Here is a 25,933-nt window from a genome sequence, read left to right as displayed (position 1 = left end):
GAACAGAAATCTTTAAAATATTTATGTGCTTCATCTATAATATAAAATGAAGCTAAATACTATGCTAATGTTTATTGACATATACCCACACCAAGTAGATGTAAACTTTCTACTACCAAACACGTGACATATTGTTTTCTCCAATCTAGTAGTGTTTAAAATAAAACTCTGCAACAAAACAAACCTGGTTTATGTTACCGCCGTTTTATCTATGTCTTATTGCATTTGCTTTGTATCTTGTTCTTTTTTCTCCCACTCACACAATCGCAAACGTTTTGTTCATCTAACATCTGTTCAACAATATGTGAAGGAGTTAGGACAAAATAACAGTTACTTTGCTCTCAAGCACAGCTCTAACCCTGGCATACACTACGGTTACTTCTTCACCGAAGTCCGTTTGCATTTCCCAAAAAAGGGTACAGTTTTGGGGCCAGGTATTCCCAGGCTCTTAAACATGCCGTGTTCCATGTCGGTGCACCTAAGATTAACATAAAAAATATGGAAATTAAGCATGGAGCTATTGGAGAAAAAAAAATCATAAAATCATAAGATTATTACGGTGCCCACCTCTGCTCAAATGTTCATTTCTGTCAACAGCTTCCCACTTTCTCTCAAATTGTTGTAGACTGCAAAGCTCTTAATATGCTCCATAATCGGTTTTTCTAGTTTTTGAAAAATTGTTCCATGTTGAGTGATTCATGATATATGAAACGTACCACATCCACCATTTTTGCAACATCTAATTTCTATATTTATAGCACTTTAAAGCCTGGATGCAACTTTGACAAACACTTCGAAAAATAGACGAACCTGCGAAAAAAAAAACCCTAAAAAAAAATATAAAAAAAAAACTATAAAAATAATGTAACGTTGCTATTGTTGTACATCTGACATTTGATCGAGTTGCAGTCTGACTGGTCCTCCACAACAGAGTGCGTTGTTGAGTTCAGACTCTTCTCAAGTGCAGGCTCCTTCTCACAAACAATGACATCTGGTTTGCGCGATGCGTATCTCTTGCAGGCGTGCGCGTGCGCACTGTGAATCTGGGTCATCTCAAGTAGGTCATGACACCTACAACGAGGGTGTTACCTAACTGACACTGTCGGTAGGGGTCCGTGGGAGCTCGGCGTCTGTTGTCACAGACAGAACAAGGGTCTCGAACTCAAATTCGGCTCGTGGAAATATTGCAAGAAATAATTTTAGTCTGTCGTATGTCCGAGTGTTCGTAAAGGGGATGTCTGTATTACATCGTAGACTTTGACAAAGGTCTTAACCTCACCACCAGCCCCAAGAAACGATAAATTCTATTTAATACGACGCAATGCCATTGTAGATGCGGATTTCTGGGGGTAGGATTGCTCATCACATGACACCTAGCATGATGTATGACGTAATTCGCATACAACGTTAGGTACACGTCAACCAACTGGAACACAGCAGTGGCGCTACCTTGACCTCCATGTGTAGTGCATGTTAATAGGTACAATGAGACGAAAAGAGTCAGAGTGAGTTGCCGTCTTCTGTTATATCCTGTGTGACTCTCCTCACGTTCGTGTGTATGGTGTGTGTGCACCGGTAGGCTCGCGTGCTTACGTACCTTGTGTTGTGAGAAGAAACTCGGGGACCGAGAACTGGTTGTACGGGCGTGCAGGCGTCAGTGGATGTGCACTAAGTAGTGAGAGTAATTCTGACATAATCTTATGACATCAAGTTGTCATATGTGTGTGGCACTCACGTGTGTCAGCAGCTAGTGGTGCTGCTTGCTTCTGCTGATGATTACAACCACGTAATCCCCTACAGTAGACTACATTAGCAAAAATTATCTAACACAAAGCCATAAAATACTGCTCCGTAGCTAGGATTAAAAAAAAATCCAAATTGAATTTCTCACCGACTGAAAAGTCGACGAAATCCTTAAGGTCCAAAATCAAGACCGTGTATGTAACCCGAAAAGCCTTGACCTTTTCGATCCTCACAGAGAGCTAACGCCACTGGTCTTGGTTACCCCATCGGTTCTCAACCTTTATAGTGGCGCCCGCCTGACGAACAAAGTACGTCACGCGCCCCCCCTTGGCCACACAATATAAGCTAATTTCACTAATCCCGGTATAAGAAACTTAACGAAAAATGATCAATTTCGCGCCCCCCTTGTAAGTACGTTGAGAACCGCGGCGGTCACCCTGTCTCGTGCCTCGAATCTCATTGAGGACTTTCTACTGTACTCTACCCTCTCTGTTCTACAACGATTATGTTTTAGCTTGCATGAACTTCTGTCCAGTGAAACACAAAGCAGCTCGTATGATCCACTTAATTATGTCTAGTGCAGTCTAGTCTATAACCCCTGTTAAATCATGAAGGATGGCAGTTCATGTCTACACATACTCCAGGCACAGAGCAAGCGTTACAGCCTACCATCTGTTAGAGACAGCTCTAAGATGAACAACATGTCTGTACATGTACTATACACAGAGAGTGTCAGCACTAGTATGATGTCAGCAACATCAGCCACACAGAATTATCGACGAAGTCCACAGCACTCCATGTTCACGGAGAGAGTGTAAAACACGTCTACAGTCGTCAGACAGCAGGAGAACCTACTGGGGGGAGACAACTGGCGCAAACCTTTGGCTCGCTTGCGTCGCTGAGTGTTGTGTCCTCACAGTCCCACAGCCAGTGATTATCTTCTCTGTTCATCACATTGAATCAGAGGCGCGCGCAACATACACATACACACATTCTAACACACATACAGTAGGCACGGGTATATTAGAATTGTTTTTCAGATCCAGCCAATAGTTTACATGGCGCTGAAATATGGCATCTGTGTACCAGTGATGATAGCACTGAAGAGGTTCACACTTTTGAATGAAAAGAATTTTAGGGTCAAAACAAGGACGCATAACTAGCTTGCTGACAATGGGAGGGAATGTGTTCCCTTTTCTACATCAGTGCGGTGTGTTGGATATTAGCTCCTCTGCTAAAAAATGCCACACAGAAGAAAGTCCATTTAATGTTAACTCCACTGCACGAACAAAACAAGAAAACATGGCTACACTTTATTATGATATTTTTGTATTAACTACGTTTGGAATGTTTGTGGGAATCTCAAGTACTGGAGCACGATAAACTTTTATTTTTTTTTTAACAAAATCCTGAAACAGAGGCTGATAGACTGTCACCACAGCAGTGGCATGATGCGATTCAACAGATCAAGATATTTCCCATATAATACATTCAAGACTCATTTGAAGCACTACCTTGTTCTGGTTGAAACACAGAGGCCCTATTGAAATACTTTCTTAAAATGTAATTAAATACTATCAGCAGCTTATTGCTTAACTCACTCAGAAAGTTGAACTGCCTTTGCTTTGACACAGTTGATACTGAACAGCCTTTTCTCTTGTATGCCCTAATATATGACTTAGTAAACTGTTGCATTCCTAAAAAAAAAATACACTATGCACTTTTCCCTTTTCCATTTCACACTCTGATGTCAATAACAGAATGCTAATACACTACGTCTTTGCTTCTTTTGTTTGCCAGCATCAGAGATAGAGAATTTGTGGTGTATTATTAAAACCCTTTAATTCAGGAATGTCTGATAAGTTGCACAAAGAACAGTCAATATAGTTTCTGTCAAAATGTCTATCTCTGAGGACTTCTCCTAAATATATTGTAAGTTCTGCACAGCTCCGAAGAACGCTATCACTTGTGGACAACATTCAGCAGCACGAGCCGCACACAGGTTTGAAATGACTCGATCTTTTTTATTCGTCATAAGCCGAATCAGGGAGATATTCCCTAGTTCTATAATAACAACAATTTCTCATACAAAAGAATTTACAAATCATTAAAATGTGTGATTTTTACTATTGTCAATGATGGAAAATGATTTAATTGTTCACAGGAAATAGTAATTATTGAAAATTTTAGACCTTTGACTGGTGAAAAAATCGATTACAAAATTTTCTAAAAAAGCACAAGGGTAGTGAAGCTTAAAAGCAGTGTGTAATTGAATGTGACAATAACTTACGTGAACTTACATCTAAACGGAACAGGCCAGTAAGTAAACAGTAAAATTTCCATGCAAATACCATTATAAATGAGAAAAAACTTATGTAAATAAAGTGTATATAATTTATAATGTTCATATAATTATATTTTAACATAATGTGTCGTGCTATGGGATGTATAATAAAATATTATCATCTGCTGTCAGCTGTGACGTTATTTTAACAGCTTAGCTTGCTACACTCGAGCGACCTTTAAGAAAAATGAAAAAAAACTTTTTTCAAACGACGATTGCTTTTGTAACAAGTGGGTGTTTATCATTTAAAATCGGCAAGCTTTAATCCAATGATTGTCATTTGACATTACTCTGGAATCCGATTCATAGCGCACTAAATATTTGTTCAGACTTTAGCTACAGTACACAGGTTAATAAAGGGCTAGAAAGTGTGCAGCTACACAGCGTAGCTGACATCACTTTCCGTTCGAGAGCAAACATTTGAACTCACTATAGTGTGAGGCACACAGTTCATCCCAGCACGGTTTCCAGTTCTCGAGAGTCGAGGCATCCTGATGTCACTCGCGGATTCGGTTCTCAGCTTGATAGGTTTCGTGGGTGAAGTGAGTCCAGATTTCCCAAATTCGATCTTGTCCTGGACCATAACAGGGCAAAACATTAGAGATCAATGCAGTTTGGACAATCTTTTAATCGCTGTGTGTGTTAGTTATATGTTACCTAATAAATCTTACATTGTAACAAATGAAATTTACTTTTTTTTAATACATGATATCAAATCGCTGTACGAAGAATTATTTTCATGGAGACTGATAGTTCACTAGAGTATTATACTTCTATTTACAATAACACTTACAGTAATTAGCCACACAATAACATACACTTACCGGTGTGTCTTCGCACGGAAGAAACAGGAAGTGACGCATGATGCGCACTGCAGCGAACTTGACTTCTAGAAGCGCCAGACGCATGCCGATACACTGACGTGGACCGTAGCCAAATGGCAGCTCCAGGAGAATGCTGGGTAGCTTGGAGCTTTTTAGCTCACTAAACCTGTCAAATAAAAAAAATGAAAGACGACAAATTGTGAGTTTTTGTTTGATATTAGTAAATGACATGTTCATGACAATATGCAGTGCCTTGCAAAAATGTTGCTGTAATCTTTAATTACTCTTTGTCATAATAAACCTGCTGGTGGGTTTTGTTTTTGGTTTTTTTGCTGTTGTTGTTGTTGTTTGAATGAGAACTAGAACCGGAAAACGTGGGCGGATGGCGAATGTTTTGTGTGGGTGAGTGTCTCACTATGGTAGTTTTTTCTTAAAGGACCACGCAAGTGTAACATTTTTTCTTTATATTTATGTTATTTTAAAATCATTCCCAAAATATAAAAAGATATTATTCTTTATTTTCTAGATATAACCCTTCAAACCTCGGCATTCTCACCTGCCGCTAGGAAAGCAGAAAATTATTCCCCCTTACTGCGAGAGTTCTGTTACGATCCCGTAGTATTGTAACAGTGAGTGTGCTCAGTTCATCAGATTTTAAGAAAGTGTATTTGTCGTTGGCTGGTTTGCCGGATCTTACGAACGTCAAGAGGGCGGCAACTGGGGTGGTGGGACTGTCATTTGATTACTTTTCTAATATTATATTGCTGTAGAGCGGCAAGTGACACTCCTAAAATGTCAGCTTCATTCAGCTCATCTTCCATACTTAAGAATTTATTAAGGTCACTGAGTACATCTGACACTGTTAGAAGTTACCTTTCAGGGCCGGAATTCCTCCTGGGTCGTCGAAGTAATCAGCGGTCGTGCAATCATGCTGTAGATGGGATACCTACTCCCATACCGGCGGGAATGTCACTCCTTTAATGGTTCTTGACTCCAATGCTTTTCTGGTGATCCTGTGAGGAGAGGAAGGTGACTGACAAGTGTAGAGTGTCAAGTCTGAATTTAAGGCTAAAACTGTATTAAAACGTTAAAAAGTGTTATTTATAATTAGTAAGTACAATTTCAAGAAGTTTAACTTGTTTGTGTGTGTGTTCACTGCGCCTCTACTGATGACGTTCATTGTGTGGTTGGGAGTGGAGGAGAGGAGATTTAATATTTATTATACTTTTGGGTCTCTCAGAATTATATACATTTGTGTCTTCTAGTATACTTAGTATCTGAAACAAGGATTTACAAATTAATGTATATTAATAATCCCCAGACCTCCAAACAAATCAATGAATGCGTTTATAACCAAAAGAAAAATAAAATAAGACCTCGGTGATACATATAGGTATGAGAGAAAATAATTGGTTATTACAGTGACAGTTGGAACCAACAACATTACTGTGGTATACAACTCACAATGGCACAGGTGGGAAGAGCCGGAGTGTCTCTTGATGACGGTGTCCAGTACTTCAGTCTGCCCACGTTGTCGTAGGTCGGTCCTCCTGGGTACATGGTATTGTAACGGAGATTATGAGACACTAGATAGACAACTGAGTGAAGACTGAGAGGTCAGATAATAAATAGTTCTTTTATTGGTTTAACTTGTTGCTACGTGGTTGTGAGTGTGATCCAAATGTGGGAAGGTGTAAAATCAGGCGAGACGTCAAGTTATAACGAGACTATGAGTTGAAAATCTGTGCTTTATGGAGAGAATAAATTATCAAATCAAATCAACCTTCGTTGTCTCTCCAAGGTATTCCAACTAAAAATTTTTTCGTTTGCTCACAATAACTTCACATACAAACCTACAAACATAATGTAAGTCTACATATACACAAACAGACAAGCATAACGGACAGAAATACTTCTATATACGACATTCAACACACGTGCACACTTAAACACTCTCTCACACACACGTATAAAAATCCTAAGAATGATGCTAATTAATATGGTAGGCCTACGAGTGCTTGTGCCTTTTATTTAGGATGGTTATCGCTACTGGCATGACGGACGTTTGAGAAGCAGTTTTTCGCCCACATGGCATCTTGTAGCGCCCTCCCGAGGGCAACAGCTGAAAGTTGGGATGGAGAGGGTGTGTTTCGTCGGATGATAGTCTGGCCGTATAATAAAAGACTGCACGCTTGAAGATTGGTTAACCTGATCGTCATCTACCCAGATACCCCTAACAGCCCTGTACTAAGTGTCATCGAGGCTGAGGTGACGTTAAGGACTCACATCGCCCAGCTCGTCTCTCATCTCCTCGTACACTCGCTGCTGAACGTCCTGGTTTTTGGCCAGGTTGTAGGTCAGGTACTGCAGGGTGGTGGCCGTTGTCTCGTAGCCGGCGATCAGGATGACAAAGCCTTGACCCGCAACCTCCTCCCTCGTCATACCTGGGGTTAAAGGGCATGGATGCTTACAATTTGCAGTTGGAAAAATGGTGGATTGACTGTAATTAACACGTATGACAACAGTAAACTGCATGGGAACAAGACATTATATATACATACATTTTAAAAATGTATTCCTTACATAGCTTTAAAGTGATGTAGAAAAGATTATTACAGAACATCTCACCACATACACATACAGAAATTACATATACATAACATACACACACTAGTCGGTAAACTATTTTAGCTCGGTTGTAATGAAGGGTGACTAGTAAAGGACTGCTTTGCCAGATCTTCTGCCTGCGCTGTTGCGATCACAAACAGGCATAGGAGTCTAAGAAAAACGGTAGAGAAAACAACTTTTAAGGTTGTAAGGTTTATTACTCACGTTTCTGACCGACGTCCAACCCAGTGTCCTCGGCATTGACTAGCAGCTGTAGGAAGTCTGTACGCTGTTGACACGGAAACAAACGATTTTAAAGCTTTCCCTGCGATTCCAATATTGTTTATATCCTTCGTAAAATAATGTTTCACACATACATAATTTTTCTCACACTTAACTTATTGCTGGCATCGTACCGCTGCAACAGAGGTGGAAAAATCATCCCCACAGTTTGAGGTCACTGACCTTTTCGTCTTCTATTGCTTGTCGTCTTTCGTCGACCATCCTGTACACGGAGTGGACGAGAAAGTCAGACTCTTCTCCCGTGAAGAAGCCTTTGCCCAGCATCCTTATGAGTGGACTCATAAACGGGAACAATCCTGTAAAAGTTCATTCAAATGTAAAGATCAGATCATGTTTCTATTTGCGTATTGCTACACTTCATTACTAACGTGTCAATAGAGAGACCAAGATTCCTTCATTTTGAAAATATTTACTGTTTAGATGACGACAGGACAATTTAAGGACCCATATTGGTTAAAACTGGAGAAATAAAATATGCCAGCGTTTGAGTAAACGTATCTTTCAAACAGAGGAAATTATTTTAAATAAGGTTTCACGATTTCTGCAAACCTAAAAAATTGTTTGTGGCGATATTTAAACATAAATAATTTTAAATGTGTTTTTAATACAGTAGTTAAGTGTATTCGGTCTACAAAATGCATGTTTGTACTTACCTACGAATGAGAGCAATTGGGTTCTTCTTCCTGACATCTTGTTGAACATGTTCTTACAACTCTGGACGAAGGGCTCGGCCGGTTGTGTCTGGGAGTTGGTCTCCAGTCCGAATGCCGTCCCCGCAACCACGTCCATGGTGAAGGCGCCAAAGACACTGAAAGAACAGATGTCAGACTGACCAACGACTTGTGACGGACGTTTTCGTATAAGTTTTCCATTCGAGGAATCAATGCATAGTGGGACAGTCTTACGGACACTCGTGTGAATTGTATAGCACCAAAAATTAACAAACAAATAACACGTGCTTTATGTGTTAACACATCCTGGGACTTCACACATCACACCGCCACCTGGCGCTCAACGCCTTGCACGAGCTGATGTTTGCTACAGTGCGAAGTAGATTTTCGGCCAATATTTGCAAATGGAACCTGAACTTGAAAATAGTCTTTAAGTAAGGTTAATTAAATACGGATATGACACTACACAGTTAATTAGTTCTTTATGAGTTATATATATATATTAAATATATTTAAAACAAGAGTTTTATTTTTGTAACTCATTTCTCGTTTGATTTTGTCTTATTTATCCAATGATTTTAGCATCTTCGCTTTTTCGCTTAGCAAGACCGCAGAATAAATTAGAATATTCTACCAATATCTTCCTTGGACCTGTACGGTTTAACCAGACGTACTGCTTAATATAGTGAGTATCACTCTGTCCACTGTTAAAAAACATTACTTGGACCAGAGCAATACCGAAAGTAGACTTACTCCTTGGTGTCTATCAATTCTTTGTGATTCGTTTTTTGCCGGAGATTGTCCTTCAGAATTTTAGCACATCGGTCGATGAAGTGACTCATCTGTTATCAGGAGCGGCAGAAAAATACACACCAAACGTTAATGGACTGACAGTCTCAACTTACTACAAACAGGACTAGTATTAATGACAAATAAAAGTGATAATATAAAATTAAAGGCTGAGAACTGTTTCCTAACTTGAGAAGTACAATTTAAATAAGTACGAAGAATATTCACGAAACTCTCGGAGACAGACATCATGTTGTATTAGAAGAAGTCTGTACATCCTTTTATTTGTCCAATAACATGGTTGTCACAAATATACTCACGTTCTTCAACTTGCCACCAGTGAACGTAGGTGTCATCAGCCTATGAAGACGCTTCCACGCGGAACCTCCGGAGAAAACTAGTCCTTTGTCTACTATCGGCGGGAAGGTGTCAGCTACAAACTATTTTTAAAAAATCTCATAAAAATGAACATTACATGGCATGATGGACAATGCTAGTACTGTCTACATACTTATAAGAAGTACCAACAATGGATATTTTATATTTTGATTACTTACTTCGTGGTTGTTGTGTTTTTAACATTAATACATTTTTTTTGCCTGACCGTTACTCATGCACGCGCAAGTCAAATTTGTCAGAGACGAGAAAAATAATTCTTACGAATCTGTCCACAAAATTGTTGAAGTCCTTGACCAGTATTTCTTTCACTATGTCAAGATCACTGACAACAAGCATCGGTTTAGAGACGAAGAAGGTTCTGAAATGTGAACAGAAATCTTTAAAAGATGTATGGTCAGAGTGCTATATATAAAAAAATATAAAATGATGCTAAATACTATGCTAATGTTTATGACATATACCCACACCAAGTAGATGTAAACTTTTCTACTTACCCAAACACGTGACCATATTGTTTTCTCCAATCTATTAATATATAAATAAAACTCTGCAACAAAAACAAACCTGGTTTATGTTACCGCCGTTTTATCTATGTCTTATTGCATTTTGCTTTCTTTCTTGTTCTTTTTTCTCCCACTCACACAATCGCAAACGTTTGTGTTCATCTAAAATCTGTTCAACAATATGTGAAGGAGTTAGGACAAAATAACAGTCACTTTTGCTCTCAAGCACATCTCTAACGCTGGGCATTATACTACGGTTACCTTTTTCTCGAAGTCCATTGCATTTCCCAAGAATGGTACAGGTTTGGGGCCAGGTATTCCCAGGCTCGTAAATATGCCGTGGTTCCATGTCGTGCACCTAAGATAACATTAAAAATAATCGAAATTAAGCATGGAGCTATTGGAGAAAAAAAAAATCATAAAAATCATAAGATTATACGGTGCTCACCTCTGCTCAAATGTTCCATTTGTTCTAACAGTTTCCCCATTTTCTCCCAAATAGTTGCAGACTGCAGAGGTTCGGAGCTCTTAATATGCTCCATAATCGGGTTTTTAGTTTTTGTAAATTGTTCCAATTGTTGAGCGATTCATGATGTATGAACGTACCACATCCACCATCTTTTTGCAACATCTAATTTCTATATTTATAGCAACTTTAAAGCCATGGATGCAACTTTGACAAACACTTCGAAAAAAATAGACGAACCCTGCGAAAAAAAAAAACCTAAAAAAAATATAAAATGTAACGTTGCTACTATTGTACATCTGACATTTGATCGAGTTGCAGTCTGACTGGTCCTCCACAACAGAGTGCGTTGTTGAGTTCAGAACTCTTCTCAAGTGTAGGCTCCTCTCACAACCAAGACATCTTGTCTGCTCATGCGTATCTCTTGCAGGCCTGCGCCTGCGCACTGTGAATCTGGGTCATCTCAAGTAGGTCATGACACCTACAACGAGGGTGTTACCTAACTGACACTGTCGAGTAGGGGTCGTGGGAGGCTCGGCGTGTGTTGTCACAAGATAGAACAAGGGTCTGGAACTGAAAATTCGGACTCGTGGAAATATTGCAAGAAATAATTTTAGCTACACGGAGTCTGTTCGTATGTCTGAGTGTTCGTAAAGAGGGGGTGGGGTGGGGGGGACGTCTGTATTTACATGTAGACTTTGACAAAGGTCTTAACCTCACCACCAGCCCCAAGAAACGATTAAATTCTATTTAAATACGACGCATGCACATTGTAGATGCGGATTTCTGCGGGGTAGGATTGCTCATCACATGACACCGGGCAGGATGTATGACGTAATTCACATACAACGTTAGGTACACGTCAACCAACTGGAACACAGCAGTGGCGCTACCTTGACCTCCAACTGAAGTGCACGTTAATAGGTACAATGAGGACGAAAGAGGTCAGAGGTGAGTTGCCGTCTTTGTATATCCTGTGTGACTCTCCTCACGGTCCGTGTGTATGGTGTGTGTGCACCGGTAGACTCGCGTGCTTACGTACCTTGTGTTTGTGAGAAGGAAACTCGGGGACCGAGAACTGGTGTACCGGGGCGGTGCAGGTGTCACGAGCTCACGAATTGCCGAGCCCAGGAATTGCTTTCTCACAGTGCGCAGGCGCAGAGGGGTCAACAGGTCATGTTTACCAATGACGGGTCATTTCCGCCAATTGCCTTGAGCCCAGGAATTGCCATCTCATAGTGCGCACTGAACAGTGTTGGTTTATTCTGATGTTTGATACTGATCTAAGCATTTTTTTTGTTGTTGTTGCTAACCATCGTTAAATTCTGGTTAACTATAATCTAGTTTTAGCGATGGACGAAGGTAAAATGGCTCAGTTGCGCACACAGATGGAAAGATTACGCACTTTAATTCATCGCTACAAAAAAATTCTGGGTTGGTGCGAACAGAAGTGAGAAGAATACCATAAGCGGCATAAGGCATCAAGCAAAGCACTATGTGCTGGAAGGCAAGTATTCTATTTATGGTCTAATCTGTCACAATTATAGTATACGAAATATTATTACATGTCAGTTTTAATGAACCAAGCATAGGAAGTCTAATATTTCATCATTGCTTTTCATTGCATGACATCAAATGTTACTGACACAGTGGTATTAGGATCCCTTGCACATTCTTGGGGAGAGACAAAAACTTAATTTAATCAGATAAATTTCTTAGGACATAAGTTACATGTCCTCATGGCAATGAAACACAGTTTTTAAAAAACTTTTCCTGTGCATTGTGAGCAGAAAACCATTTCATTGTTATAATTTGTGTGTATTACTTTCATCCAACAGATAACGTCTTCCTATAAAATATTTTGTGTCTGTCTTGTAGCGACAATATATTCTTCATTGACAAAAAGGACAAAATGTAATCGTTCTGTCATTTATTACTAATATGTTGGATGTTTTCTTTGAAACTCTTGAAAGGATGTAAAGTTCTCTGTTATACTTACAAGGTCTCTAACTTGGATAATATTCTCATTAACCCATTGATATGCATAACAATATCTAACATAAACTCTTCAGAAGTTTTTGAAAACATTAAATATTTTTTAATATTGCTTTTCCACATCTTCCAAAAGAGATTTTGAACTCTGCATAATACTATTTGCATACTTGGCCCAAAATGTTTGTTATGTTTTTAAGTATGGAATGAATAGTCAGGAGAATCTTTGCTGTGGTGTTGTCTTGCTCGATTCTTTTTAACCATCTAGGTTTCATTGTTGATAGAAAGGAGTAAATGTCACACATTTTAAGCCCATTTATAGGGTTTACAGACTACTGATTTCTTGATTCTGTTATGTTTTCCTCCCCAAAGAAAGGTAGACATAAGATTTTTTGCACAAAAAGTTTCAGGAGTAGTACACTTGTGAAGTGTTGTCTTTTCCTTTCTTTCTTTGTGTTTCCCAGTTGAATGATTTGCTGCATAAGCACTTCTAATTGTTTGTGGGTTATAGCATGTTGCTTATGCAGTGCTGAATTTCCAGTGTGGTTGCATACACTATATATTTATGACCACACACACACATGTGGATGTAAATAAATTTTCTTTTTTGTTTTCATTAATACAATAGTGTAAGTGGTGTATGTACTTCTCCTACATTTATGTCAGACAATTTCCTTATGTGATGTGGGTATGGTTTTGTTAACATAGTGGTTCATTGTTTCAGATGGATCTTCTGTTTGCATAGGACTGCGCTGTGTACATGGATTTATTTGGCAATTAAGCACAATGTGATGTGTGAGTTTGTTCAATAAAGAAATGGAAGTGAAATGCTGTTTTTTGTATCATGTACAAGTGTAGCACAGAGTGCAATAATTTACCAATGAGTGTTGAATGTTCATTCCCCATTAGTATGCAATACATTAATAATTTATGTCCGCATGTGTTGGATTGTTATGTAATAAAATGCCCCAGTGCAAATTGAGACATCACGCCTCAACGCACTGATTACAAGACCGTGATTACTATTTCCACATAATACTATGCTATCTTATCAGTTGAAATAAACCTAATTTAGTAAAGTGCTCCACAAACTGACCGTAAACGACAAAAACATTTCAATTGGTATAATATGAAAGGTGTATATTCATGAATTTAAAATTGCACACATGGTCCAATGTAATGATAAATTACAACAAAGAAGACTTTCTACATAAAAGGGCAGAACCATTGACTTCTAATTATAATAAAATCCTTTGCAGTGGACAGTCATGTGTGAAGTAATGTGCACATGCAATAAAAGCCTTAGTACAAGAGTACCTTGCCAAATGCATGTTTCCCAAGTCATTCACACCTAGGATCTTGATGACAATGCAATCTTTAGCTCAAAGCACAGAGCATTAACCAAACCTACATGCAGACAGCTTATATATATAAAAATCCCAACTAATTTTTTGTAGCACTCATTCTTTCCTTCCTCCAGCCCCATACCTGCATATGTAACAAAAGCATACTCAAACAGGATAACACACCTTTGCTCTCTCTCTCTTCCTGTCACATACATTCTGTATTCTTTACTATTTATTCACCCTCCAAGGGGTACACACTCCCATCCATTGCAATGTACAATATCTCACATATACATTTTATTCATTTATCTGGTTCACCATCCTTAATAATATCTTTACAACTTTGGTTAATATGCTGAGGGTCTTTTGATTTCTTTAAAGTTAATAATGGCTGGAATTTATAAGCATTTGGATTGTGAATATAGTAGTGTGGTAAATCATTTTTACACTGGTCATCAAATTTTTTACAGTTAAATAGAGTATTAATAACAACAATAGTCACTGCACACTGGGACAATGTAACACTGTGAGGAGCTATGCACTGATATGAACAATCTGAATAGCCATATGTTCTTATGTTTGCAGCTACACCCATCTCAATATGAAGCATAAGGGTTCATAATTATATGGTGTTAACATTTTTTTTTTGCGAGGGTGCCTGCATGTGTACATGAAGGGGATGGTGTGTGTATGTGTGTGTGCTTATATATAAATATGTAAACGTAAGGCAAATATTCATTTCCAAGTGTAGGTGTTGTAAGTGTCCATTTTAAGTGCATGTGCAAACAAACAAATTTTTTCATCGACATTCACTTTATACATTAAGGACAACTAAGATTTATTGAGTAATAATGAATGTACACTGGTACAGTGCTTTACCCACAACTCTAGGGTCATAATCTGGGTACTAAGTCACTTATATAACAGCATGAACAGTAGAAGTTAAATGAAAACAATGAACCTGTGTGTATTTTACAGAAACGTGTGGCAAAACCCTTGATGTTTCTTAATTCTCATTTGACTTAATGTGATGATGTATCACATGAGCGAGGGGGCCCGGGTTTATTCTATGTGCAGTTGTTTGGCTGGCAATCGATGTTGTGTGGGTTGGAAGCAATCAGAGAAGTACAGTACTGTCATACATAATACAAAACATAAATTTACAATTTAAACTAACAGCATATTTATTCCTCATTGTGAAATCAGCTCAATTGTCATTTGCTGGTAGAAAAAAAATGCAGCAGTTGACATCATTCGCATTTTACACTGTTTACCATATTGTATATCCCTCTTTCTGCTCCACTGTACTATATTGTAAATCTTGTGCACCCAATTTCGGAAATTAGCTCCCATCTCTGGAGATCTCCACTGAAAAAGAAAATCGTGGTGATCACACTGTGCTAAAACACTAAATATTTATTCGTGGTATGCTAAAGCATTACTTATGGGACTGACTGATGCATAAATCTTAATATGACATCAACATAGAGAAAAACAAGGTAATAGTAGCAAAATTAAATTTTATTATTATTGTAAGACTTTTATTTTGCATTCAAAGTGGTTGATTATAATGCCTTCAAATATAAATGTGTCAAACTTGTTAATTATTGCAAACATACTACTTTGAATTAGTTGGTAATGATGTCCAGTTTAAAAATCCTGCTTCATGCTTTTCTCTCCATGTTTACTTTTTGCTTATTTACAACCATTCTTTTAAAACCCAAATCATGTGACATTTTTCATCATCTGGAAAGGTCTGTGTCCATATTAAAGTAATAATACAGTACATGTTCATAAACTTAAGTATTTTATTACATCTTGTAACTGTGCTTACTGTGTAGTGCGGAAATAAAGAATGAAACCTAAGTAGTCAAAACGACTGAATCACTTTGCTTGATTCAGTCACGGACTTCTATAAACGATCGGTCGTCCAGCATCGCTAAACGTCAAAAGCACATTACACGTTTCGTTCATATGAATTAAAAATAAGTCTGTGTGCACTATATTAATTAGCACGCTATAATACTATATAACGCCACGAATACAATCCTAGAAAAACAAATAACAGACGGAACACTACGAAGAAACCGACTAAGCGACGAGTACAAAATAAACCGGGGACACAAGTTCGTGATGATACCTAAACAAATAGCAGACGAACATTTACAAAGAACCGATCGACTAAGCCACGAATAACAATTAAAATGTAACTTACCTTCTTATTTTTGTAGGGCTGATTTGTTATTGAGCTGCATCACAACACGTCCTCGATCCGCGAGTCTACCACACTTGACAATGTCGTTAAATTCAAGACATATTCAGTCCTAACACATGGGCAATTCCAGAGCTCGGACACGTTCTCATCTCACGGAATATCAAGCCCACAAATTGCCTTGTCTGCGCATGCGCACCCGTTGACCCCTGCGCCTGCGCACTGTGAGATGGCAATTTCTGGGCTCGGGCAATTCCTGAGCTCGCGACACAGGCGTCAGTGGATGTGCACTAAGTGCGAGTAATTCTGACATTATTAATCATATGACATCAAGTTGTCACATGTGTGTGTTCACTCACGTGTGTCAGCAGCTAGCACTGGTGCTGATAATGATTACAACCCCGTCATCCCTACAGTAGACTACAATTAGCAAACATTATCTAACGCAAAGCCCATTTAATAATAAAATACTGCTGCGCTAGCCTAGGATACAGAAAAATCAAAATTTGAATTTCGCACCGATGAAAAGTCGACGAAATCCTTAAGTCCAAAATCAAGGACTGTGTATGTAACCCGAAAAAGCCTTGACCTCGATCCTCACAGCAGTAGCGGCAAGAGAGCGTAACGACACTGGGTCTTGGGTTACTTACCCCAGCGGTTCTCAACCTTTTACTAGTGGCGCCCCCCTGACGAACAAAGGTACGTCCGCGCGCCCCCCTTAGCCACACAATATAAGCTAATTTCACTAATACTGGTATAAGAAACTTTTAAAAAAATGATTAATTTCGCGCCCCCCTTGTAAGTACGTTTGAGAACCGCGGGGTCACCCTGTCTCGTGGCCTCGCACTCATGAGACTTCTACTGTACTCTACCCTTCTCTGTTCTACAACGATTGTTTGCTTACATGGAACTTTCTGTCTAGTGAAACACAAAGCAGCTCGTCATGATCCACTATAATTATGTCTAGTGAAGTCTAGTCTATAACCCTGTACATCTGCAGGATGCAGTTCATGTCGACACATACTCCAGGCACAGGGCAAGGGCGTTACATGCCTACACATCTGTTAGAGACTGCTCTAAGATGAAAACATCTGTACATGTACTTACACATAAAATGTCAGCACTAGTAAGATGAGCAACATCAGCCACACAGGAACATCGACGAGTCCCAGCACGTCCATGTTGAGGAGAGAGTGTAACAAGTCTACAGTCGTCAGACAGCAGGAGGAACTAATGGGGGGAGACAACTGGCGCAAACCTTTGGCTCACTGGCGTCGCCTCAGTGTTTATATCCTCCCAGTCCCACAACCAGTGATTCACTTCTCTGTTCGCTCACATTGCGTGTGCACCGAGACGCACTACAATTGTTATTGTTTATTTCTTTGTAACAGGGACAGAAATATTTCTTTGTGGGGAGCTCATGAACTAAACAAAGTAAGCAATGAGCTAAACATCATGCAGTTACACCACACACTCATACAATATCTACATTGTCAACCTTCCTCCTAGCAAAGACTATCAGAGGCGCGGGCACATACACATACACACATTCTAACACACAGTAGGTATATTAGAATTGTTTTTCAGATCCAGCCAATAGTTTTACATGGCACTGAAATATGAGGTCTGTGTAGCAGTGATGATAGCACTGAAGAGGTTCACGCTTCTGCAATGAAAAGAATTTTAGGGGTCAAAACAAGGACGCCTTGCTAGCTTGCTGACACATGGGGAGGGAATGTGTTCCCTTTGTTACTACATCAGTGCGGTGTGTTGGATGTTAGCTCCTCTGCTAAAAATGCCACACAGAAGAAAGTCCATTTAATGTTAACTCCACTGCACGAATAAAACAAGAAAACATGGCTACACTTTATTAAGATATTTTTGTATTAATACGGTTTTGGAATGGTGTGGGAATGTCAAGGTACTGGAGACGATAAACTTTTATTTTTTTTTAACAAATCCTGAAACAGAGGCTGATAGACTGTCACCACCAGCAGTGGCATGATGCGATTTAAAGCAGATCAAGATATTTCCCATATAATACATTCAAGACTCATTTTAAGCAACTACCTTGTCTGGTTGAAACACAGAGGCCTAGGAAATACTTTCTTAAAATGTAGAATGGGCTTAACTGTAATTAAATACTATCAGCAGCGTTATTGCTTAACTCACTCAGAATGTTTGAACTTCCCTTTTGCTTTGACACAGTTGATACTGAACAGCACTTTCTCTTTTGTATGCCCTGAATATATGGACCTTTGTAAACTGTTGATCCCTAAAAAAATACACTATGCACTCTTCCCTTTTCCATTTCACACTCTTGATGCCAGATAACAGAATGCTAATTACACTGCGTCTTTGCCTCTTTTGTTTACCATGCATCAGAGATAAGAGAAGTTGTGGTGTATATTAAAGCCCTTTACATTCAGGAATGTCTGATACATTGTGTAAAGAACAGTCAATATAGTTTCTGTCAAAATGTCCTATCTCTGAGAGCTTCTCCTAAATATATTGTACAGTTTCTGCACAGCTCCGAAGAACGCTATCACTTCTGGACAACATTCAGCAGCACGAGCCCCACACAGGTTGAAATTATGGCAAGTAAGAGTCTATCGCTAAAGGATGATCTTCAACTAAAAGTGGTTGTACATCCTTGTATGAGGCGGCCATATTGCTGCCATTGTCAATGCTTTGCCCGCGGCAGTCGGATAATGACACGTGGTGCTTACTAACGGTCACGAAAAACCTTCCCTGTTGCTTCCCCAGCTTCCTTGTTGTAAACAAATTCTAGAGTTCTTTCGTGCACTTTGTATTTATCAGTACACGCATTTAACAATGATGCAGTAGTACTTGACTGTCTTCAAGGCTGGTGCAGTCATACCTGACAGTGGCTCTCTCTCATACACACAAGCAGTCCAGCAAATGCAGAACAAAAAGGATGTTTCATAATTGTGTTTATCTAGTTTATGCTAGCAGTAACACATAATCAAATTAGTATCTTCTTTTAAATTAACTTTTATTGTTTCGTCATGTGTGTGTGTGTTGCTTGCCAACAACCATTTTTGTTTGGGAATGAAGCAAGATGGAAGGTTCACAAAACGGAACGTTAGTCAGTCCTGACGCCTGGATGCTCAAAAGTATTTGAATACTTCTCCTATTGCAGAAAGTAAAATTTAGAGGGAAAAAAGGGATTCATTTGTTTTAACAATTAGATGGAAGATATAGTCTCTTTATATTGTCATGTTTTACTTTGTTTTCTATAACCATGTGATTAATCCCAATTTCATATATATATAAAATATTATTTTGTGGAGCCCATCTAATACCACAGAAGAACTGTACATTCGTCAAAAGTCAATTTGAAAGTTCACCACGAGTTATATGATGCAATTTTAGCTTTGAGATACTGTTGGTACAAATCATTTATATATTAGACATATTTGTCCTCTTATTTTTTTATAATACCTTACTCAGCGAAAAAGCCCTATATAATGTCTTTAAGAAATTAATGCAGGAAACAAGTTCCCCATTCCACATTAATTTTATTTCGTGAGCAACTGTTTTGTAAAGCAACGCAAAAGGACATTTTCATATGATGTCAGCTGTAACCAGTTGGGCTTTGTCTTTGAGGATCTAAAAGCTTTTGTCAAATGACTTCAACTTGACAATTCTTTGAAATCTTGGTTCATATCGCCCTTTACTACGTTAATTCAGTAATTTATTATACTCACTATATTCGAGATATATTGGGTAAAGAGACAAAGATTATATATAAAGGACAACAAAGACAGTTGAAATCGTGCTATAGTGTGAGACAGACAGTTCATCCCATGCACGGTTCCAGCTTCATGAGTCCTTCTGACGTCACACACGAAGTTCTGTTCTGAGCTTGAGAGGTTTCTTGGGTGCAGTGATTCCAGTTGTCGCAAAATCGAAAATCAAAACCTTTGGCTCACTGGCGTCGCCTGAGTGTTTATATCCTCCCAGTCCCACCGTTCATTCACACTGAGTGTGCACCGACTGGCCTGCCAGTGGAGTACAGGCTAAGAAGTTCGAGTTTGTTTTGCAAGAAGAGAGCACCGCCCTTAAAGACCTACCCGATCCGTGACATGCCAGGCTCAACAGACTCCTTTCCTATTACGTATTACTTCATCATTAAATCGCAAGATGAAGCCTGAATCTCCAGGAATTATACATGTACGGTTTCCCCACATGTTCAAAGTTCTATTTCGGCCACTACAATACAATACATCGTTATTGTTTATTTTTGTATAACAGATACATTTTTTGTTTGGTGGAGTACTGTAACGTTTTTGAGAAGAGTGTTTAAATGTGTCTGCGAGCGCGTGTAAACATCTGCATGTAAACCACTAATCATCAGTACAATGTTACAGGGTCGGCGTGGCTTCTCCCTCCATTGACTACCGTCGTCCTAGTTACGCTGTGTCGAGCTCAATTACGTCATTTCATACATGACGTAAAAAAAATGAGAGCTGACGCGGCTCGCGCGACTGCTCTTCCCTGACTACAAGGAGAATTAAAAATAAATGAGAATCTAACCAGACTCGTCTGAATCGCGAATCGTTACAAGTACATAAGCTAAACGACTTCATCAATGAGGTAAGCAGCATGCAGTCACATCCCACACACCCATACAATCATCCAACTTAAAAACTAGAAAGTTTGTTAGTGTGAAGCTGGTATATTTAATATATCTGCTATCATTTACAGTAGCTAAACAGGATAGTAAGCAATAGACGAGAGATCCATTCTCTTTAACTGTACTAACCCGTTTATGTTCTGAATCGAGTACACAAGGTATGTAAACCAAAATTACAATAAAAAACGCAGAAAAAAGTCAGCGAAACATACAGGCGTCAGGATTTACCTGAATAAGTTTATAATTATTACTGAATACTTCATAGACTAAAGCAAAGTCTGGCATAATAATGTAATAATAATGTAATAACAACAATATATGGTTTGACCACTATTATCGGTTTAGTATACCAGGGATTATATTATATTTGACATTTCTTCACAGCACACGGACGTTAAGCATTTAAGTAAGCGTCTTTGTGAAGGTAAGCTAAGCTCTTTCCATGACGTCACCATCTCTGTTGTATCCTTCAGTTAAACCAGGAGGGCGCTCTCACTGACTGTTGCGCAGTTCAGTCCCCACGAAGATTAGTTTATCAGGGGAGGAAAACCTTGCTGAGGTACTGAACGTGATCATTCCTGCCAAAAGAAAAAATCTGAGGTACACGTTCTTTGACAAAGAAGTATTATTCAAATGGAGCAAATGACAGTAAAGATACAAGGTGCTGTCCCATTTTAACTTGGGATCGGGTTGAAACTGGTTTGATTAATGTTGTACTGGGGTTTTGGTACTGTACTTCATGCTCTTCTCCCCTGAGTATAGGTATTCACTCTGTCTATAATATTTAAAATGAGGAAATGAGTTAGTTCCCACCACCCCCTACATACACACTCTCTCTTTTTTAACCGAAACGATCTTCACTAAAATCATTTTATGTTTTGATGAAGCTTAATAAGTAACATTGGAAGAAGTGACTTATGTTGCTGTTGAGACCGTTTTTTCGCTGAAATATATTACTCTTTGCCACAAACGATAATATTACTTTTTGCGAGTAACGCCTAACCACTAGTTGGTCCTCCTAATAATACAAAAAATAGAAATCGTTTTTAATAATGACTGTGATGATTACGTACAGGGGTCTCCGGCACTTTAATAAACCGGAACCGTCGGATGATGGTGACGGCGGCCATCTTGGCCTCGTACAGCGCCAGTCTCATGCCGATACACTGACGAGGACCCATCCCGAAGGCCAACTCGCGTACCAGGGTTGGCATGTCCTCGTCGTCAAACCTAGTAAACATAGAGGCAAAAAACCAAACAAAACATCAACAAGAAAATAGCGAAAACCAAAAAACAAAATAAAAAAAAATCAAAAACAAAAGACCAAAAAAAAAAAAAACCACAACAAAAACAACAAAACATCCTCACATTATGTTTAATTTTTAATCCCCGTTTATCACGTAATGCAAATCTCTCCTATGTCGTACGATCAATTACAGCTTCCGGTGGACATCTCACCAACACGAAGCTTAAGTATAAGTCTTCAAATAAGGGGCGTAGCAGTTCATTGAAGAATCTGGAAAAGGTTGACATGAAACTATACTGCACAGTGTGTTGGTTTACTGTGAGTTTACCTGCAGCAGTCAGACATTCTACGTTTCCCATCCCTCCCTTACCTCTCCGGAAGGAACTTGCTGGGCTCAGGGAAGATCTGGTCGTCTTGCATGACGGAGCCGATGGAAACACCGACAGACGTTCCAGCTCGGATTGTGACATCTTTAATTGTTCTCGTCTCGGCTGCAATGCGAGTTACGCTGGCAAAAAAACAGTTTAATATTTGATTGGATGACTCTACAAGAACATTGATTCGATTAATTACTGACAGCAAGTGCATAATTACAGATCTTGACAATCTTATCACTCATAGTGGTCTGTTGTAGAAGTCAGCGTGTCTGTTATAGCGAATATATATGCACATGGTTTTTTATGATTTAGTATATATATATAAAGATTTATGTAAAAGCGGTCTGAGCAAACTGCTTTGGAACGGCGCAACAACAACAACAACAACAACAACAACAACACAACAACAACAACAACAAAACAACAACAAGAAGGAGTCTAGCGAAAACAATACGTCTACTCTAGAGATAAGAAGACCCGCTTTAGGACTCGAACTATCCACTTCCAAACTCCAGCTTACAATGGGATCGTTGAAAGCATCGCAGCGTTTCTTTAAGAGTGTTGTCCAGATATTTCAGGCTCATCACATTCTCATAGGTAGCTGTATCCTGGAAACAAAAATACCGTAAACACCGGAAATTAAACTTCTTAAGCTGTCAACAGATCTCAGCTGGTATTTCTTTAATAAAACCAACTTCCCTGTCATTTCCCATCCCTCTTCTTTCCTCAAGTAATACAAAGTGCAGGCTGTGATAAAGATATGACTTGCACATCAGGAAGACATGCGCACTGCATGCACTTACATCGCCAATAGCTGCGATGATCTCGTTGTAGAGTTTCTCCTGCTTGTCAGGGTTGACGGCCAGTAAGTAGATCATGTACTGTAAGGTCGCCGCCGTGGTTTCGTAGCCAGCCAGAAAGATGGTAATACATTGTGCAATGATTTCATCTTTTGTCATTTCTGAGAAAACATGAATATGCAGTAAATTTACCTCGGGAGACAGTCTTCCTATTTAACCAGGCATTAACATGACGAAAGAATTTTTAAGAATTCTTTAAGAGTTTATAGAGTTTTATTTTATAGAGTTTCATAACCTGTTAAGAACTGTCGCTTAACTCTGTATTAAATAAGACTTGCTAATACTCTCTACACACGTCTGTCTTGTGGCTTGGCGGCAATGTCGGCTTCTGAAGCTTCTGAGTCCAGCAAGAGCTGAAGAAGGTCTACATGTTCCTGAAATACATTTGAAGACACGCTGAAACACATTTTTGCAGGTCACTTCCTTTTTATAGTACATCAATGGAATTGAAAAATCACCGAATAGATGGACGATCCCTCCGTGATATTATTTTAAAGAATCTTCCAAAAGAAGGACATACCATTAAAAAGGCAACTATGGCAAATCCTTATGCGAGGTCACAGTCGAACACCGATTTGGGATAAAAGTGAGACCTTTAATGTTGTAAACAGAGAAGACGGCATATAAAGGGGATAAAAAGACTTTCTAAAGACTTAAGTTCTCTTTTTTCATTACTGCAGTATCAGAGGTCACATGACTTACATTTTGTCCACTTTGTTTCCTTTCCTCTATGAGGTTGTTAATTACACGTACGACAATTTTGGCATCTTCCTGTGCATCAGCAATTTGGAAGAATCTCAAGGGTCGCTGAAGACATGGAAAAAGTGCTGAAAAGAGATAATTATTTCGTTTTATTTTTGTATACGAATAAGGAAATATTTTTACCATATTTTACTGTACGAGTCTAGCTGAAGGTATTAAAATCTTTCCTTGATTTTTTAATAAGTTAAATTTTCTTGCATTGCGCAATTTTCGGTTTGGAAAAAAAAATGAGAATAATTTTGTACTTTGTGTATGACATCCAAAACAATTGTGTCTCATATCTGGGTCATCTGAAGCCAGCGATATTTTTTTCTATTTGGCTCTCTAGAAACCTCTTGTTCCCTTCTGCGTCGGTTACTTACTAATAATTAAAGCAAGTAAGGTCATGCTGGTTGCTTTTCTCATGAGATTGATGGCTGCCTGCATAAAAACATCATTCTCGTTTGTCTGAAAGTCGGTTCCAGACTGAACGCTGTTCCAGCGATGACGTCTGTGGTGTATGCTCCAAATACTCTGGCAACAGAAGTATAATCCTTTAAAACTGGAAGATTTGTCCGTTATGACAGATGTCAAACCCTCTGAGCACTAAGAGATTATTTCACTTCTTGCTTTTTGAATTTGCTTCTTATTTCATTGAAAAATTATTGTTTAGTCAGGACTTGTTTTCTGGTTTGTCTGCGTTCCTGTCTGTCGACAACGCATGCGCGAACAGGGTGTGACAGACCTCTTGACGTCCACAAGTTGTCGCTTTTCTGTGTGTCTCTGTAAGGCCTGAGATAGGCTGTCAAGCAACGGTTGACAGAAGGATTCATCTGTAAATAGAGATCACAAAATATTTCTTACAAAACACAGTTCCTACAAACTAAAACAGTGACTCGTGAATTATTAAATGTCTACCATATATCGCATGCGTCTTTATCTGAAGATTCATTCACAGAGCAATGAGAAAACAGTGTATTTTTTTTTCCAAACAGACGTTGTTTACGCACTTCAGTCACGTGGTTTAGCACACAAGACATCTAAGTAACCTCGCTAAGTTGCTGACAAGTTGCTGACCAGCTTCCAGTTTTGCCAGTGTGAACATCGGCGTCATAGTGTGACGTACGCGCCGCCATGTGTCGGCCCTTGGCCCCCAAACCACAGTTCAGGTTGGCCGGTAGATGAAGGATGACGTGCGATGACGTTGCCTGTCAGTAGGACGTTCACAGGACGTGGAATGTGTAGAATGAATAGAAACCCTCGTTAAGATTGTCAGCAAGAAAGACGGATTCAGTTGCGCCGTTGATGATGGGACGAATTGAATTTTAAGTAATGATACTAATTTATAAATAAAATCGTTGTGCTGGGTTCTGTGGTTTGTATGTGTTTGTATGTGTGTGTGTTACGTTTATAAGGAGACTGCGCTGCTTTATTTAATCTTGACAGTGTAGCAGACTTATTGTTTATGCAAATTACGTACTCGACTGTGAGTTGGAAAAGTCTTCCAAAGGACTTCCTTCAGGATATCCAAGTCAGTGGTAACAGCATGGCTCAGAAGAGGATCTAATATAGTCAACATGGAGTAGGATCGAATTGAAAAATTATGCTATTGTAAAAACACAAGTACATATAACTTGTATAATATCATCAAAGGACGTGTGCATGGAAGTACATACTTATGGAAGAGACTAGCTCAGCAACAAATACTACTATAAGAAGTCTGAACACTTTGCAGACTATAAAATCCGATAGAAAAATTAAAAGTAAAAAGTATGTATGTCTAGCATCTTTAATTAGAAAAAGCACAGTGTCTATTCTAGATTGGAATTGTTCTCAGACACTGTTCTTGT

The 25,933-nt window shown here is 38.9% G+C and overlaps 2 protein-coding genes across 3 annotated transcripts in view; both read right to left on the bottom strand.

The window, feature by feature from the left end:
- LOC112569756 (cytochrome P450 3A5-like) overlaps positions 1-17,491 on the bottom strand; it is a 30,782-nt gene extending 13,291 nt beyond the window's left edge. The window contains exons 1-10 of one of the 2 annotated variants that reach the window (XM_025247638.1): positions 17,307-17,491; positions 10,445-10,541; positions 10,175-10,227; positions 9,942-10,038; positions 9,602-9,721; positions 9,246-9,334; positions 8,475-8,629; positions 7,984-8,117; positions 7,744-7,807; positions 7,198-7,355 (exon numbers count right to left, since the gene is read on the bottom strand). In XM_025247638.1, coding sequence (XP_025103423.1) covers positions 7,198-7,355; positions 7,744-7,807; positions 7,984-8,117; positions 8,475-8,629; positions 9,246-9,334; positions 9,602-9,721; positions 9,942-10,038; positions 10,175-10,227; positions 10,445-10,541; positions 17,307-17,380 — 1,041 coding nt within the window. In that variant the 5' untranslated portion in view covers positions 17,381-17,491. The remainder of the gene's footprint in view (positions 1-7,197; positions 7,356-7,743; positions 7,808-7,983; positions 8,118-8,474; positions 8,630-9,245; positions 9,335-9,601; positions 9,722-9,941; positions 10,039-10,174; positions 10,228-10,444; positions 10,542-17,306) is intronic. The other variant, XM_025247639.1, reaches the window with a different exon arrangement.
- Positions 17,492-20,868: 3,377 nt separating this feature from the next.
- Positions 20,869-24,885, bottom strand: LOC112569761 (cytochrome P450 3A21-like). The gene is made up of 9 exons (XM_025247657.1): positions 24,829-24,885; positions 24,467-24,617; positions 24,045-24,169; positions 23,638-23,716; positions 23,286-23,443; positions 23,003-23,090; positions 22,476-22,613; positions 21,933-22,089; positions 20,869-21,437 (listed from the first exon to the last, which is right to left on the bottom strand). The coding sequence occupies exons 2-7, from the start codon at positions 24,528-24,530 to the stop codon at positions 22,609-22,611; spliced, it is 519 nt and encodes a 172-aa protein (XP_025103442.1). The 5' UTR covers positions 24,531-24,617; positions 24,829-24,885; the 3' UTR covers positions 20,869-21,437; positions 21,933-22,089; positions 22,476-22,608.
- Positions 24,886-25,933: the final 1,048 nt, after the last annotated feature.

This window comes from Pomacea canaliculata, linkage group LG8 (assembly GCF_003073045.1).
Source record: "Pomacea canaliculata isolate SZHN2017 linkage group LG8, ASM307304v1, whole genome shotgun sequence".
NCBI classification, from domain to species: Eukaryota; Metazoa; Mollusca; class Gastropoda; order Architaenioglossa; family Ampullariidae; genus Pomacea; species Pomacea canaliculata.
Note: the sequence above shows the minus strand (reverse complement) of the source record. Positions and strands in the feature narration are given on the sequence as shown.